Below are 16351 nucleotides of genomic sequence, written 5' to 3'. Positions count from 1 at the left end.
TTTTAATTAAAAAATGCCAACAGCACTACATATAAAAATCAAAATATAAAACAGAGTGTATACTGCATTCACAAATATTTCAAAATAATATTTTTTTTATCCTTCAGTTAAACATCTCACCATCTTTTTTTGACATGATACTACTTTGTGGTGCATGCTTTTAAAATTCAAGTCCTTGGTCTCTGCCTTGGCACCCTTTACACAACAGGTGCTCATTGAATATCTAGTGATGAGACATCCCCTGTCTCCAGTTCTGGCGGGAGGGACAGCCTCCTTGACAGTGATCCCACTGTTCTCTTTCATAGCCGTCCATCGCCTGCTCTGCTTTTCCTGGTGGCTGGATACACTAAAGAACAAGTGTAAGATCAGATTATTGTATTGTCAGTGGGGGTAGTTCTCCCATGCAGAGACAAAAAAGACTTGAAGTCAATGTCTTGCAAGACGGCTGTTTTAGCTTATTTTAAGTTTGACGGTGACTAGAACACAAGGCATATTAGTTAGTCACTGACATGGATGTTGAAGAGGCTAGACTTTCTCCTCAGTACAGGAATGAAGCTTGTTAAAGAAAAAAAGTCATCTCATGGCAGAAATTCAAGATTAGAATCACAGATTTCTTTTTCTTTTTTCTTGATTGTTTGAGTTATTCAGAAAGGCGTTGAAAACAACTTCCAACTTTGATGGTTGAGGAAGCAAGCGGGAGATGGTGGCGGCCTTATTTTGACTTTGGTCTCTTTCTTTTGCTGCTTAAAGAGTCTGCAGCTTCCACAGTCTGGAGGAAGAAAAGAGAACTGTTCAGACGAATCAACAACACACCACATTTGGAAGCACTTAAAATGAATAGTGATTTTTTTTAGCTGAAAACAGAAAGCTGAAATGAAATAGAAATTATGATTGATCCAGACATTACAAAAGGTAGTTTTAAATAGTTTTTTGTTAACTAAATAATTATAGCTTTCTTCCATTTAATACAAAATCTGAATCAATTTAATAGGCTTTTATATGTTTGTAATGTTGCTCACCTGCTCCCTCTTTCTGGTAACTCTAAAGAAGTCCTCCATGCGAGTCTGCTTGCTACGTCCTGCTGCCCTCTCCTTTTCCCTCTCCTCCCGCTTAGCTTCCCTCGTACGACGGAACTTCTCCATTCGTTGACGGACCCTGTCCTGTCTAAAAACGTATCGACACGTACAGCGGTGGAATGTAACTAAGCACATTTACTCAAGTACTGTACTTCAGTACAAATTTGAAGAACTCTAGACTTAAGTCTTTTCTTTTCCTGCCACTTTCTACTTCTACTCTGCTATATTTCAGAGAGAAATATTAAAAAATATGTTTAAGATTGACACTTTTTGACTGACAAGATGGCGGAGAGCGTAAATGACAACAGCTAAAGTGAGTCATTCAAAAACCTTTTTTAGTAAACTCCTTTTACACAAACAATGTTTTCAATGCTGAGTTCATGTGTAGAGCCCCTGGTGATACTTAGAGCCAAGTTTCATGTTGTGTTGAGCCTTCTAAGTGTTTTAAAAATTGTGATTTTGATGCTACCATAGACGTGCCCCTAGCTCTCCCATTCAAAAGTCCATTTGACCTAAAACAAAAATACGGTAAAGTGGCGCTTTCGTCCTATTATGCTTTTAAACTAAAGTTTGACTTGGGTACATTCACAAAATACCCTAAGTTGCATTATATTTAGGTAATATTTTCAATGCAGGGCTTTTACTTGTAACAGAGTATTTTTGTGGTATTAGTACTTTTACTTAAGTAAAGGATCTGAATATTTCTTCCACCACTGGACACGTATACAGTCTTTGAAAGAGTAAGAGAAGCGTGTGAAATGAAAGCTAGGCTTGAGCAAAAAGTACGCACCTCACGTGTTTGATGTGACAGAGGAGCCTAACCAAGGCTTCTTCATCTGGCTCAGTCCAGGTGAGTTCAGGAGCCACTGCTGGTGGTGCACTCAAGAATATCTTCCGTGCTTCTTGAAACTTCCAGAAATGTGGCACAGGATGGGTCTGAAGGGGCAGCAGATACCCGTGTCTTATCAGATCTTACACTTTTTTGTAAAGCAACATACAGAAGGAAAAACAAAGACCACCGGTTGTCTATTTAGTACCTCTCTGTTGATATGCAAAACCACATTCTCAATGGTACGGTGCTTCTGGATGAGTGTCAGAGCTCTCCTAGGACCCAAACCGGCTATCTTGTCACAGTAGTCACAGCCCAACAAAATACAAAGGTCAACAAACTGGTGGAAGAAAATAGCACAAAAACAGGAAAGTTTGAGGACTTCATTGTAGTATTTGTGCAAAGTGGTATTACAAATGATGATATTCTGTACTTTCAAAGACATGACAAGATAAAGTTTTAGTCTCACCTCCTCGTGACTAATTTGGAGTTTCTCTAACAGCTTGGGTAAAGAATATTCAATGACATCACTGTGAAGAAGAAGAACATAGATCAACATTAGATTGGTTTATAACTCAGTCCCTTCAGGTAAAGTGATAGACTGGAAATAAAGTGGCATGAGGAAATCCCTCGTTGATGCATTTATAAATGAAGTCCTGTCAGATCTGTGCCAGCCAGTGGCTTATTAGACAAAAATTATCAGCACCAAACACGCATACACACGCACAACGCAACATGAAAAAAGAGGTTACTAACTATCCATAACAGAAGAAAACTCGATGACAGGATAATGTCTGACTACAGGTTTCCCTGCCTCAGGTGAAGCATCGATATCACTACCGATAATCTACTTAAAGCGTCCATATTATGCTCATTTTCAGGTTCATAATTGTATTTTGATGTTGTACTAGAATAGGTTTACATGGTTTCCTTTTCAAAAATCACCATATTTTTGTTGTACCGCACAGTGCTGCAGATCCTGTTTTCACCCTGTGTGTTCAGGTCTCTGTTTGAGCTACAGAGTGAGACATCCCACTTCTTTACCATCTTTGTTGGGAGTTCAGTGGCTAGGTAAGATCACATCAGCTAGCTATCTGTTTCTCCAACTTTGATCAGTACAAGGCAGGATTAGCTGGGAGATTTATACAATACCTGCAGAACAGGGACATAGAAGTAGTTCGTTTGTAGATTATGGTGAACTAGTGTGTGTTGTAGCAGTGTTTTGCCATTGAGAACAAGCTAGCATGCTACGGTTAGCCACCTCATCTCGGCTAGTTACGTAGAAAGCTGCGCAGATTTCTAACAGCTCACCCAGAGACTGAAGGCAGAGGACATTCAGAAACCTGTATCTCACTCAAAACAGCATGGATGTTTTTTTTCTAGTTTGTATGTGTGTGGAAGCAACAGAGACACAAAATAACACCACAAATCCCAGATTTTTTCATAATAAGGTCACTTTAAGACCACCTTATGTCAAAAGCTATAATGAATCCATTGCTTTTCTGTAAAGCCTTAGCAACAGAGGTTCTGAAGAGTATTTAAATGCACCAGCCCAAAAAAACTTAAGAAAATGGAGAGTAACTTTAACAAAAATACCTCTGAGCGTACAAAGCATGACAGAAAATGCATTAACCAATGTAAATATCCCTGAGATACATTGGACATTTGCCAGCATAAATGTAAATTATACTAAGAAATGGATTAAAACGTAAGAAAAATCCAGTACAGTCTTTAAAGCAACACATGCATTGCATAGTTCTTGCCTGTCCTTCTTGGCATTCAGCTGGCGAATGAGAATATTGGCTCCAAACGGTAGTGTGTCCATGTCCTCTGATGCCACAGCGTCCACAGTCCCCTCTCTCACCAGCCAGGCGCACATCGCCTCAGCATCACCTGGAGCCTGGAGTACAAGACAGAGAGACAGAGAGACAGAGATCCAGGGGAGATACAAGTGAAAAGCCATGAAGTCAAAAAAGGACGTAAAGAGACAGCGAGAAAATATAAACCAAAAAAAAAAAAAAATGTCTAGCAGGTCACACCTGGATGACAGGTACTCCCAGAAGCTTCAGGAGCTGGAGACAATCTTTGGTCTGGGATGATGCTGCATGGAGGACAAAAGAGTCATGGTTACCTTAAAATTCAAATAATATTCCCAATGTATGCCTATCAATCTCCACAGAGCTGAGTAGTAAGGTCTGGCTACACCAAGTGTACATTATGGGATAGGAGAAAATAACTCTCTAGGTTGTTCGTATTTCTTTAAACCAATCACAATCGTGTTGGGCGGCGCTAAGCTCCGGACACAGAGAAGGTGGTTTTGCTAAATAGTCTTGGGAAGGAACTTGTTTTGGCGACACATTTGCACTCCGCAACAGAAAACGCCTCATACAATATTAGGTGAGATTAACTGTTCGCACGATACAGTAATGTGAGCTTTTTTAAAATAGCTGGATACATGATTAAACATAATTTCCTCTTACCGGACTATCGTGGTGTGTATCGTGTCAATAGCAAATCGCCGCCAATCGGTCCCAAAACGTCCCAGTTAGAGATTAAAGGCCCTAAACATATTCTTTGTAAATCTGTACAATCATTCATTGACTTTTCTGTTGCACCAGCATGTAGCCTGCTAGCTCATAGTTTGTTGTGGTTTCCCAAAGAGAACAGAGTTTGACAACGGCAACACACAGACACCCGGCGGCGATTATCCTGGCGATTCCAGGATAATAAGTAAACATTTAAAATCTTCTGCTTGTGGTTATGAATCTGTGTAGATGTACCTGTGCCTGTGAGATTGGGGGAACTCAAACCAGCGGTCTCCGCTCTCTTCTCAAGCTGCAGGAAAAACAGGAGCTTTGATCAGCATGGGTGGGACTAGACATCTGTATCATACTGCAGGTGGTAGCTGTCTCTGTCATATCACAATGGCCTTTTAAATTCACTTTCACTTCCTTGTTTTAGATATTTTCCTGCAAAAGAGTGGCTTCCTTTCAGTGAAACCACCCTGAATAAATAAGGGTTAAAAAACAAAACAAAAAAACAATCAAGGGTGCCAAGATATATAGAGGTTTACTCCTCGAGGCAGAGGGCCCTGGTTGGACTCCGACCTGCAGCCTTTCTCCCCTTTCATGTCTTCAACCGTCCTGTCAAATAAAGGCCTCAAAATACGAGCACATGCGGGAAGCATTCTGATTTGTCTCTCGCTGACATGTGACTGTCTTGAACACACCAAGACAATAGGTTTAGTATCAAGTCAAAAGATACAGGCTCAAAGGTGTTACTTACAGCAGCTGTCTTTTCCCCAGGAGGCTTCCCGTCAAACACAAAGACTGGCTTTATGTCATGTTCCAGGAATGTGAGCGTGCGGAAGAAGAGGCCTGTCAGGGGGCTGCGGGGAAGAAATTAAAAATATTTCACACAAATACACTGGCAAAAAAAAAAAAAAACTGTACGTTGTTAAAAACGTATACATGTTTTTTTAAAGCATTGCAGAGAGTGTGTAAGAGAGGTCTTGATTCAATTGTATGGCTGTGGTTTGTGGTGTTGTGTTGGATTGCATCATTTCATAGTGTGGTTTTACTATGTTTGCACATATTCAAATGACATGATAAAGATATAAGAAACATTGTCCAATATAGTGCAGTCAGTCACCACAGAGTGTCGCCTCAAAAAGTCAAATTAAGTCAACGTATAAAACAGCTAAAGCAGTAGTTTGTGTATTTTCAGCCAAAATACTCAAAAACAGGGTATTTTAAGAATGGTATCGCAGGGCTAATTTCTTGGACTGCCTTGCATCTTACAGGTGTTTCTAATTTTCTGGAATGCAATGAACTGGGAGGAAAATGGGGAATCAACATATCCAATTCGCTAGTCGGAGAAAGAGAAGGACACGTGGGGAAAAAAATCCACTTTTGCTACACTTCAGCATGACAGAATGTGATCATTAAGGAGCTCACCTCAGGGAAGGCGTCGCTGCACGGAACTGGTTCATAACAATGGAGGTATCAAGTGCGATTACCTTTCCTGTGGGGTGTAACACAGCACCAGCCTCATCAGCACCATGTATTACAACTTCCATGCAGTCATAATAAAACGTTTCAATCACATCCACTTTTCCCAAAGTCTCAAATGTATTACTGATATATTTATTCAAGTACTTACTTCCACTATATTTCAGATAGAAATATCCATATGTAAATATTAGTCCATTATATAACTATAGAAACAATGTTGCTGTACTTCATTTCCATGGCAGCAGTTTATGATAAATCACTGCAAATTACAAACCATTCAAAAGGCTTTGCACAATATCTTTCCAAAATGTTATTGACAGCAGTATTAGTATGCTGCCAGCAATGCAGATTTGAATGCATAGAGCTACGTTAAATCATTATGAGCCTCAGTGACTTGTTTCATTAGAGCTAGACTGGTCATGCCTTGGGCTTTGTGAACTTTTGTTAGTTAGACCAGTTAACATACACTGTCATTAAAATACGTTTTACTAGGCCTGGCAAACCCGGTTCCTTTTGAGGGATTCGGGTTATTCTGAGTCACTCACTAAACTGAACCGGGTTGTGCGAGTCTAGAGTCAGTATTGCTAGAGGCGAGCTCGAGCCGCGAGCCGCTGCGAGCTTGCCATGTTACGGACTGTCAGCTCGAACTACTACATGTAAACACCAAACCTACAGTAGGCGTAGCTATGCTACATGCAGAACATTGTATGTTATTTTAGAATTTTTAATCAAATCTACTCATGACAACGTACCCGGTTGTTGATTCGCGGGATTCACTAACTCGCGCGAGTATCAACAACTCAAGAGTCACCGAGGGCTCGTGAGTCATTGAAGGCTCGTGAGCAGACTGTCTATTAAAGTAAAGTAGAGTACATCAATATTAACAGTCTATGCTCTTGAGTTGTTTACGAGGTGAGCCGAGCCGCGGCGAGCTTGCAATATTTCGGACGGTCTACTTGAACCATAGACTGTTCATATTAATAATACAGGCTTCCAGGGCATGGTCCCCGGGGAGATTTTTTCCACAATGCTGAAGCAGAGTTCATACAAAATGAGTTTAGCTGAAAACTCTGCTACATTTAAATCGAAAACCAACAATAATCAGGTCATAAGTACATAGCCTATCCGGTTCTATGATACATTTATGGTGGATAACGTTACGTCAGGAAAAGTAGTAGTAGTAAAAGTACCATTTTAACACTGCAACTGAACTGTTTCAGTGAAGCTGCGTTTGCGTTACTAGTGAAGTTTTGTTGGGTAACGTTAGAGTAAGGTATATAGCTATGTAACGTCAACAAAGCTAAGCTAACTAGTGCCAGGTAACGTTAGTATGCTAACATTAGCCATTAGCAATCGTCGTTTGATATGAGAAAGATCAACCGTGCAAGTAAAACTAAAGATGAATGCAAGATCAGTTATATTAGTTACCCGTGTAGTCACTGATATCCTTATGAGAAATAGCACCGGGAGCATCTAAGCGGATCAAATCCGCCAGTTTGGTGATGCCCATTGCCAGTTGCACCACTGCTTCTGTTCTTAGGAATACTTCCAGTAGAAGATGACTAAAAGAAACTGTTCAGATTGGTTAATCAAAATGAACTGGCGTTTGGGAAGGATATTTGGGAGTACAGGGGGACTTTTGTTTAACTATAACTCTCTACAACGACGTCAGGTTAGAATCCCTGAGACGTCTTCCTGGTGTTACAGCGGATGGAGCAGTAGGGGTCAGCATTGCACAGAAACCAGGCTCTGGAGGAAATTACCATCCATCATTTATCACAGCAAAGATATTCACAAACAATGAATCATGTTTTCATATATTACAAAGGAAGTAAAATACTAAACTTAAAATTCCAGCTTTAGCCAAGTAACAGTGCTTAACAGTAAGAAAGAAACATGGTTAATTGCAACATTTTGTTGGTGCCTCTGCATTGCATGTGCTAAATAACCTCCATGGAATACATAATAATTTCATTATGGAAAAATATTGACAGCAATATTTTATATACAGAGCATAATACACATGATCTTACAGACAGTAGCTCTAATATTCATTACTGTATGATGATGAAAACCATAGAGCATGCATATTTTGTAGGTAACTTTGTGGAATACAAGAATTCTCTGGAAACCAAGCTCAAACTGTATATACAGCACAGATACTACCCTTAGTACCCTACCCTTAGTATTTTGTCAACACTTTACATTAAAAGGACAAAATACAACATTTACAACAAAAGGCTATTCAAGTACTGTATGTAAATGTTGTGGGTGATGCAGAACTAAAATGTTATGGCATCTCTAGATTTAGTCATCTTACTTTGAGACTTTAAGAAAGGTAGATTTTTATAAAACTGATGAACCGTGATGTCAAACTTGGCTTGGTTCCCAAAACATTTGTTGCTTAAGTAAATCATTGTTTCCCTTTTAATCATTCTTCTCCTGAAAAAAACTATTTTTGTTAAATGTTAACTTTCACAAAGATACATGATGGTAAGCATCACTGTAACATGTCTTGTTGCTTTGCAAAGGATTTATCAAGCTTTAAAAACGGCACAATCCGTAATAATTGCACAAAATGACCATAATATACAAGAGAAGCTTGGCCAGTCTTACTGATTTATACCAGGCTCTCCTTTGCTACTTTAAACTGGTCCACATATTCTACATTATCTGCCACAGAAGTGAACATCAGTGCAGTATTTGAGAGGTGGAGAAAGCTTTAGACTTAAACACTGTTTGAGAGTTGAAATTATATTTTCAGAGCAACCCATGTTATAGCTACTTTTAGCCAAATAAGGTAACTAGTGTTGGCTGTTGATGCTACATAGCAAACCTCAGCTCATTGCAACAAAGTGGGTACTAACATGTTTGCAAACATCCAGCTTTAGTGTTATTGTGCTTCGTCATTTGCCCGTTTATGAAGGTTTTAAATACACAGATGAATCTTTGAATGTAAGATATGCGAACTTTAGCTTTACCTCCAAGACCTAAGGGCCTGTGTCCACTTAGCGTCTTTCGTCCCAATGAAAAGAGAGCGTATGCGGCTGCATGCAACCAGCTAGAGAAGCAGCGCTGCACCCAGCGTCTTTTGGCAGAGCGCTAGTTTTTTGTGTGCCCACTCTTACGGCTTCTAGTTGACAATCTCTTTACATTTCAGAAAAAGCACTTTTTCTGTCTTTGACAACACGTCAAAGACAGAAAAGGGCATTTGTGGGGGCACTTTTCTGCCAAAGAACCACCCTACATGGACACAGGCCCTTAGGTCTTAACTTGACAGCGCTAAGTTTAATTTGGCAGTGAAATCACAATTTAGAATTTACTATAGAAACACTTGGCATTGAGGTGAAGGACATTCGCCAAGGTTGTTGTAGTTTCCTGTGGTTGCCTTTTATGTAGTAAAGACTCATATTGTATTTAAATGGTTGCAGCTTTAACAAGGACTTGCTTCGGCTTCCAGTGTTTCGAGACTCATTCATGTCCAATCTTAGCGACGGAACCAGATCCAGGTGTTAATAAGCCAGAATGCCACCGTGGCAGAATACAGGATCACCTCGCGCTTGGAGCGTTCTTTGTTTTCTTCCTCCAGCAGTTGCAGACGCCGGTTCAACTTCACAATCTGAGTGACCACAAAAACATGTTTTTCTAAACTTTAAAAAGGAAAAGGTAACACTACTTGTGCTGTGCCTGGATAAGACTTCATGTCATGCATCACAATGTCATAAGCAGAACTTAAGTGACCATATCGAAATCAACAAGACATAAAGAACCTGGGGGAGTCCTTCTTTTAGATTTATGCGTTTTGAAATAGGGACATATCAAAAAAAATTAGTTTAAACCACAAAACTATAGCAGCTAGAGTTGAAAAATACTCTACAGCCCCTTTCACACATGCACTGCAAAGCTAACATTAACTAGACTTTACCCATCGGAGCTGTGTGTGCAAAACCAAATGTCCGAATCAGTTGGATCGGACATTAAACGGTCTTCACCGTGCCAGCTCCCTAGAACAACATCTGTGTAATGCCGATAAGCCGAAAGTGTGAAAATTCACAGCAAACAAGTAGGCGTAATAATGAAGTTTCATGCCGCTCACGCAAATTCGGAAGAAAACAGACAATTGAGGGTTATTTACATGAAGATGGCAAAGAAAACGTCTAACTGGAGAGACACCGAGACAGTAAGCGCCGATGCCAAAATAGTTAGACAAATAAATGGAACAGCAAGAGATTTGGCCGTTTATGACCCAATAAAGAACGACGCAGTGTGATCGGTCATGTCCTGTGTGCTGCACGCTCCACCCAGCGTCACCACACATCTAAATTAAACAGAGTATTTCCAGTAAGTGAGAATGTATCAAATGCGGATAATCTCCTGTTGTGTACTACATGGACGGACAAGGAAAACACCGGAAAATGTCGGCACCAGATTCATAGTAGTACCTAGGCTGGTGTTGATGTGTCTGTGCTGTTCTAGCGCATCTCTGAGAACAGCAGAGCCAGTGTGTACATGTGCATGTGTGTGTGCATGAATCTTAGTGGTTGTGTCGGCAAAGTAAATAGTAAGAAATATAAATCTTTAGTCAAATAATCAAACTCACTATGGAAATTTATATTAAATTATAATAATTACTTGGGTATCCTATCTTTGAAGTAAAAAAATCTGAAGCAGGGGGAAAGATCGATAAAGAATTCTCAAAGAAGGCCAGCTCAGCGGAGTCTTTCTCCCGTCTCATCCTGCTATCTCTCGTACCTACACCAGCCCCGCACCCTGTTCCCTGTCCCCTTTCTACCTGCCCACACAGAGCTGCTGCCCATGCGGAGAAAGCAGGGACGGGAGGGGCTGCTCCGAAGTCAGAGAGGTGACTGGTTCGGCGGCCACAAGAGAAATAGCTTGCGTGCTTGCTGGACGATGCTGCCGTCTTTTCAACAGAAAGATTTGTCGCTAGTCGCTTTCTGAAAAAAAGTTACTAAGGGGGTTTGAAAAGTCGCTAAATCTAGCAACTAAGTTGCTAAGTTGGCAACCCTGCAAAGAACACAGTCTGAACGTACCAGAGAAATGGTACAGCCCAAAGGAGAGTGAGGGTTTGAAAATCATATTTCATTAGATTATTTCCTGAATTGTTGGTGTGTGTGAGATGGTAATGCTGCATTTAAATACATACGTTTTTGGATAGGATAACATTTTATAGTTTTATTACATTTTTTTCAATACCCCCCAAACTATAAATAATCAGGCTTTAGTCCAGAGTTCATATGTGAAAACGGCTTAAGTACTTTCTTATAGTCTATGATGTGATTACTACTTGTATTTGTAATGCATTTGTTTTTGTTTGTTTATATCCAAGTATCTGGCTGCATGCTGCAATGCCAGCTTCCTTTGTAAGCAGCCTGATATGGGAAACATAAGCTTGATGGGTCAGCATGCCTTCATTGTACCCTGTCAGTTGTAAATTGTAATGCTGAAAATACTCACAACAGGCACAATATACACACCAGAGCAATGGAGAAACATTTAAATCACTCATCAGTGACAGTCATTGAGGCGTGTGAACCATATTACCTGTCGCCGTAGTGAGGAGGCATCCACTAAGCCCGAATCATCAGGGTTTATATCCAGAGCCAGGTCCAGGTGTGTCCTGTGGAGATCAATATATCTCAATTCAGAACAATGACCACAGTGACATCCCAGCACAATTTTCATGTGCATCACTTTACGACCTTGTGCATTTCACCAGGAACCTTTGTCCTGTTTTGCTGTCTTGCTCCAGAAACTCCATAACATCCTGCCCCATTACAGCTCTTCACCTGAGGAGCTTTCCTATAGGTTACAACTAGGGCTGCAACTAACGATTGTTTTCATAGTTGATTAATCAATTGATTATTTTTATTTAATTGATTAGTCGTTTGGTTTATAAAATGTCAGAAAATGGTGAAGAATGTAGATCAGTGTTTGCCAAACGCACAAGGTGACGTCCTCAAATGTCTCGTTTTGTCTACAACTCAAACATTTTCAGTTTACTGTCACAGAGAAGAAACTAGAAATCATTCAAATTTAAAAAAACTAGAATCAAAAGATATTATTACAGGTATTAGATATTATAGACATATTTTTACTTTAGTCTTAACTGAGTAATCGATTGTCAAAATAGTTGGCGATTAATTTAAAAGTTGACAACTAATCGATGAATCGATTCAATTGTGGCAGCTCTAGTTACAATGGTGTGACAATAGTGTATTTCTTTTAGGACTGCACGATTATGGCCAAAATGATAATCATGATTATTTTGATCAAAATTTTGATCACGATTATTCTAGGGAGGGAGTAGGGAGTGTGATGATAGGGATAGGGAGTGTGATGGACGCTACTCACAGAGAGACGGATGATCATTATGAACGGGTCCAGCACGGGGCGAACGGAAACACACGTTGTGTGTATGAAACGTCTGTATCTTCACTGCGCTGCATTTTTATGAACTATGATATTCTGGCCATGGGCCACATCTCTGGTCCAGGTCCAGCAGCTCCGTCTCCCACGCTGTTACTCTACCAACTGAAGTTAGTTGCATTCAATAACTTCTTCTGTATTCTTTGACGTGGCGGCCGCGATAGCAGAGTTACCATGGAAACACTGGTACAAATACAGGTTTGCCCCTCATACTTAACAATATCCAGCTGTGTTAATAAAAAATTTAAACCATAGACAAATGTCAAAAGTGTGGACCGGGCCGCTATGTGGCCGGGCGCGGAGTAAGAGGAGAGAGAGCTGAGGAGAGATCCGACACAGGCACGGCTTTACAGACGAAATGGGTCATGTAACGCAAAATTAAACCATATCCATATAAACAACATTGCAGCGGATGCGAGGACATTAGCACCGGTGCGTCCTAGAGGAGCTAACAGCTAACAGACGCTACTAGCACTGGTCACTGCTGTTGTCTGAAAAACAACAGACGGGACAAATGTTGCGTTTACTGGTAAACTGGTAAACCTTAAGACCGACGTATAACCGACGGCTATCTGTTGAGTTTTCCTCATGCTACTCTGTCCTCTGGGACTGTCTACATCTAGAAACTAAGCTGCACGGGGAGCAGGGAACTACTCTGACTGGCACATGAGCAGACGGCTTTACAGAGCGGTAGATTGGCTTTGCAAAAAACCCAGAGCGTTCTATGAAATGACGCTTTGAAAAAAATAATCGCTCGATCACGCAAATTTAATCGTGGGAAGTCAAAATCGTGATCGCGATTAAAATTTGATTATTGTGCAGCCCTAATTTCTTTCCTATAAATTGTCCTAATTTCATGTATTTTCTTAGGAATTCACTGCCAGGACCAGCTGTTTGTTCTGAGAAATGCAGTAAATAGAGTGACTTCTGAGAAATACGGGGATAAAGAATTGTTTTTAAATCACCTGCGGTGGTTGTCATCCAGCACCTCGATAACCTGCTGGTATGCCCGGCGTGTTGTTGACTGGATATAAGACAGAAACCCCGCAGCTGTAAACAAGTTCATGTTCACATCCTCAGGAGAACAGAGGGGGGGACACAACCGGACTGGGGGGGCAGAAGGGGAAGGGGTTACACTGGCAGAGAGATAAGTGGGGAGAAACAGTAAAGAAATAAGATATTTTTTTTAAACAAACCAAATGTGAAATAAGAATAACAAGTTCAGAATGCAGCAGCAGTAAAGCAGTGTTGTAACAATTGTGTGCTTACCTCATCTCCCCTCTGACAATCGGACTGCCGTGGCGGCCAGATGTGTTCTCACTCGCACTGCGTTCCCTTCGAGATCGAGTATGAAACTGGGCCTTTAAATGATACAAGGATTTGAAATTGTGTAAGTCTCACACGATAAGAGAAAAGTTAAAATCTAAGGTGTAATTTTTTGCTTTGATTTGATTTATTTAATTGTATTAAGAATGCCTTACACATGACAAGCCATCAAATACAATCAAGGATACAAACACAATGAAGTCCAGGACTTATTCCCATTGTGGGAATCTTTCAAAGCAGGCTAGTTTACACTGACAGCATGTGATTTTAAATGATTTCATAGAATTTCCACATCTTAGGTGGTGTTCTTCATCAGATAACCTTCCAATCATCAGCTTTTTACTCCAACTTCACAGCCTTACACCTTTCTCCACCTAATCTGATTAACATCCAAAATGTTACTGCGATTGCAACATTTTCATCAACAAACTCAAAGGTGTAACAAGTGAGTGACACTACGAACAATTTGTGTTTGTCAATGTCATGTTTAATGACATTGTGTGTTTAACTCCAGACTGCTACCTTTATAAAATAGTATAATATTGCACCATTATTTGGGTCAGTGTCAAGTTCAGTAGATTAAGAAAGTTCCATTTATTGTATTGAGAAACACAAAAGGACACAGAATGAAAACCTTGATTGGACCCTTACCACATGGCTGGGATTGCTTTGTGACGTGGCAGTTTGTTCGGTTTCAAGGGAGTCCAGTGGCTGCTCTGTAAGAGTGAGGATATGCGGTGGGGCCTTCATGTTCAAGAGGTCCATGGGAGGGACGGACTGAATCAGGTCCAAGTCTCGGGTATGAGAGAATTGAGTGTCCCCATCATCACCTGTGGAGGAAGTGAGGAGGAAAAGGTACAATTTAATGGTGGTAGGAGGTCACAAGGATCATGAACATTTTAAACATTGGATGAATCTCAGATCCCTTATTTGATAGCTCCTCGCTAGAACCGTAAGTTTTTCTGGTCTTCTTTCATGAAGGGGGTCTCAAAGCTCTTATTCCTGCCTTGAGAATCCAGGAGCGAGGATGGAGCTATGAGCGAGGATCCACCAAAGCATTCTTCTCTGAAAACCATGCAACTGAACGTTGCTAACTTCACCCATACAGCTGACAAATTCACATGACACTTGAGAGGAAAGGTCGTCTCATCCCTCTAAAAAAAAAAAAAAATGTTGTCGTTTTCTCTCTCCTTGCGTCTCTCCTACGCTTCGGTGGGACGGACTAAGACGTGAGGACGAAAAGCAAGTGAAGGAACCAGGGATGCAATTTCAGAGAACTGAGATTAGGCCAGTGTGCTGTCCTCAGTGCACCTCAATTTCAGCTTCCAATGCAAAGTTGTGTGCATGTGTTGGGTATTATCTGCCATGCACACTTTCACTGTCTGTCCTCACCTGCTATGATGATCCTCTCTGGCACCTGCATCAGAGTTGTGTGAATGGCCAGGGGCTGCTGAAGCGCCGTCTGGTTCCCTGAGGCCACCTTGAGGGTCTCTGGGATTCGCATGCGCTGGCTGATGTCCTCTGTGTACTCCAACTCATAATGGATGCGGTTCATCTCAGCCACCTGTGCAGAGGGGGAAGTGAATGGCCCACTCATCCAGCCTGTAGACACATAAAATGGAAGAAAATGGAAAACCAATTAAAATACTATTAACTATTCAAAAGGTAAAACTGGAGTGCAAGTTAGACTTAGACTGTAAACAATTAAGCTACACTTCAGTGATGAATGTTCAGTAATCACATCCAAGCTCATATCTGGGAGCCCTGGCTGTCTGTCATCTCCATAATGTGATTGTAAGTGGTCTGCCTGCTTGTCATCCTGATTTTCTAAATTACAGTTAAAGCAGTATGATTATACCTTCTTTAAAATGACAAATAGGGTGAATGTAGTCCTTGCTAACTGACAGTTAATGTAGTCATTGCTAACTGACAGTTAATGTAGTCCTTGCTAACTGACAGTTAATGTAGTCCTTGCTAACTGACAGTAAATGTAGTCATTGCTAACTGACAGTGTGGCGAAAAGTACTGGCCATACTCTCTGGCCCGTGTATAAGAGCATGTCCCGTAGAGGAACCAATAAGCCCGACGACAGGGCGGAGGATAAGGGGGAGTATCCGCCAAACCGTATAAATAGTATCTGAGAAATAACATTTCACGTCGTGTTGCATTTAATTACATAACATTGACATGAGGTCTTGGCAAATGGCTTCAATGTCACTGAATGAAAATCCACATAAGACGCCATGTCTGGCATGTATCTAGCTGCTAATGATACGAGTATGTTTAGCATTAGCTAGCTAATGATATTTCTTTTATCACAACACGTTAGCTAAGCAGTGTGTTGACTGTGCGCAATAACAGGCAGGCTAAACCGAAATATATATGTATATTTTAACTTGCCTTTAGCTTTATGACTACTTACCGTTATGGTCTTAGCACAGGGGTTTTAGAATGTCATGTGTCAAAATGCTGTTCGTTAACAGCATTAACCGGAACGGACGACGAAAAAAACGACACACCGTTTCGAGCTGGTGTGTGTGTGTGTGTGTATGTAGTCACAGGCACTATCCCTCGTGTGTGTCCGCTGGGGCGGAGTTTACGAGCTACAGCGTAATGGTTAAACCAAACTGGAGCGGCAGGAGGCACCCAGGTCGGAAAAC

The 16351-nt window shown here is 40.8% G+C and overlaps 2 protein-coding genes and 1 long non-coding RNA gene across 3 annotated transcripts in view; 1 reads left to right on the top strand and 2 right to left on the bottom strand.

The window, feature by feature from the left end:
- Window positions 1–11952, top strand: part of LOC116699071 (uncharacterized) — a 15145-nt gene extending 3193 nt beyond the window's left edge. The window contains exons 2-4 of the long non-coding RNA XR_004334356.1: window positions 1517–1529; window positions 6779–6782; window positions 11856–11952. This is a non-coding gene — a long non-coding RNA (uncharacterized LOC116699071). The remainder of the gene's footprint in view (window positions 1–1516; window positions 1530–6778; window positions 6783–11855) is intronic.
- zgc:110269 (probable flap endonuclease 1 homolog) lies at window positions 629–7619 on the bottom strand. Its single transcript, XM_032531461.1, has 11 exons — window positions 7347–7619; window positions 5862–5928; window positions 5191–5293; window positions 4686–4740; window positions 3945–4006; window positions 3669–3805; window positions 2375–2435; window positions 2114–2245; window positions 1867–2012; window positions 1020–1164; window positions 629–769 (listed from the first exon to the last, which is right to left on the bottom strand). Exons 1-11 carry the CDS (start codon window positions 7426–7428, stop codon window positions 713–715), a joined length of 1047 nt encoding a protein of 348 aa, XP_032387352.1. The 5' UTR covers window positions 7429–7619; the 3' UTR covers window positions 629–712.
- LOC116699070 (mitochondrial fission factor homolog A) lies at window positions 7674–16351 on the bottom strand. Its single transcript, XM_032531462.1, has 7 exons — window positions 16114–16351; window positions 15084–15293; window positions 14343–14521; window positions 13635–13726; window positions 13331–13501; window positions 11481–11556; window positions 7674–9537 (listed from the first exon to the last, which is right to left on the bottom strand). Exons 2-7 carry the CDS (start codon window positions 15286–15288, stop codon window positions 9406–9408), a joined length of 855 nt encoding a protein of 284 aa, XP_032387353.1. The 5' UTR covers window positions 15289–15293; window positions 16114–16351; the 3' UTR covers window positions 7674–9405.

The sequence above is a fragment of the Etheostoma spectabile genome, chromosome 12 (genome assembly GCF_008692095.1).
Source record: "Etheostoma spectabile isolate EspeVRDwgs_2016 chromosome 12, UIUC_Espe_1.0, whole genome shotgun sequence".
In the NCBI taxonomy this organism is placed as follows: Eukaryota; Metazoa; Chordata; class Actinopteri; order Perciformes; family Percidae; genus Etheostoma; species Etheostoma spectabile.
This window is presented reverse-complemented; position numbering and strand designations above follow the sequence as displayed.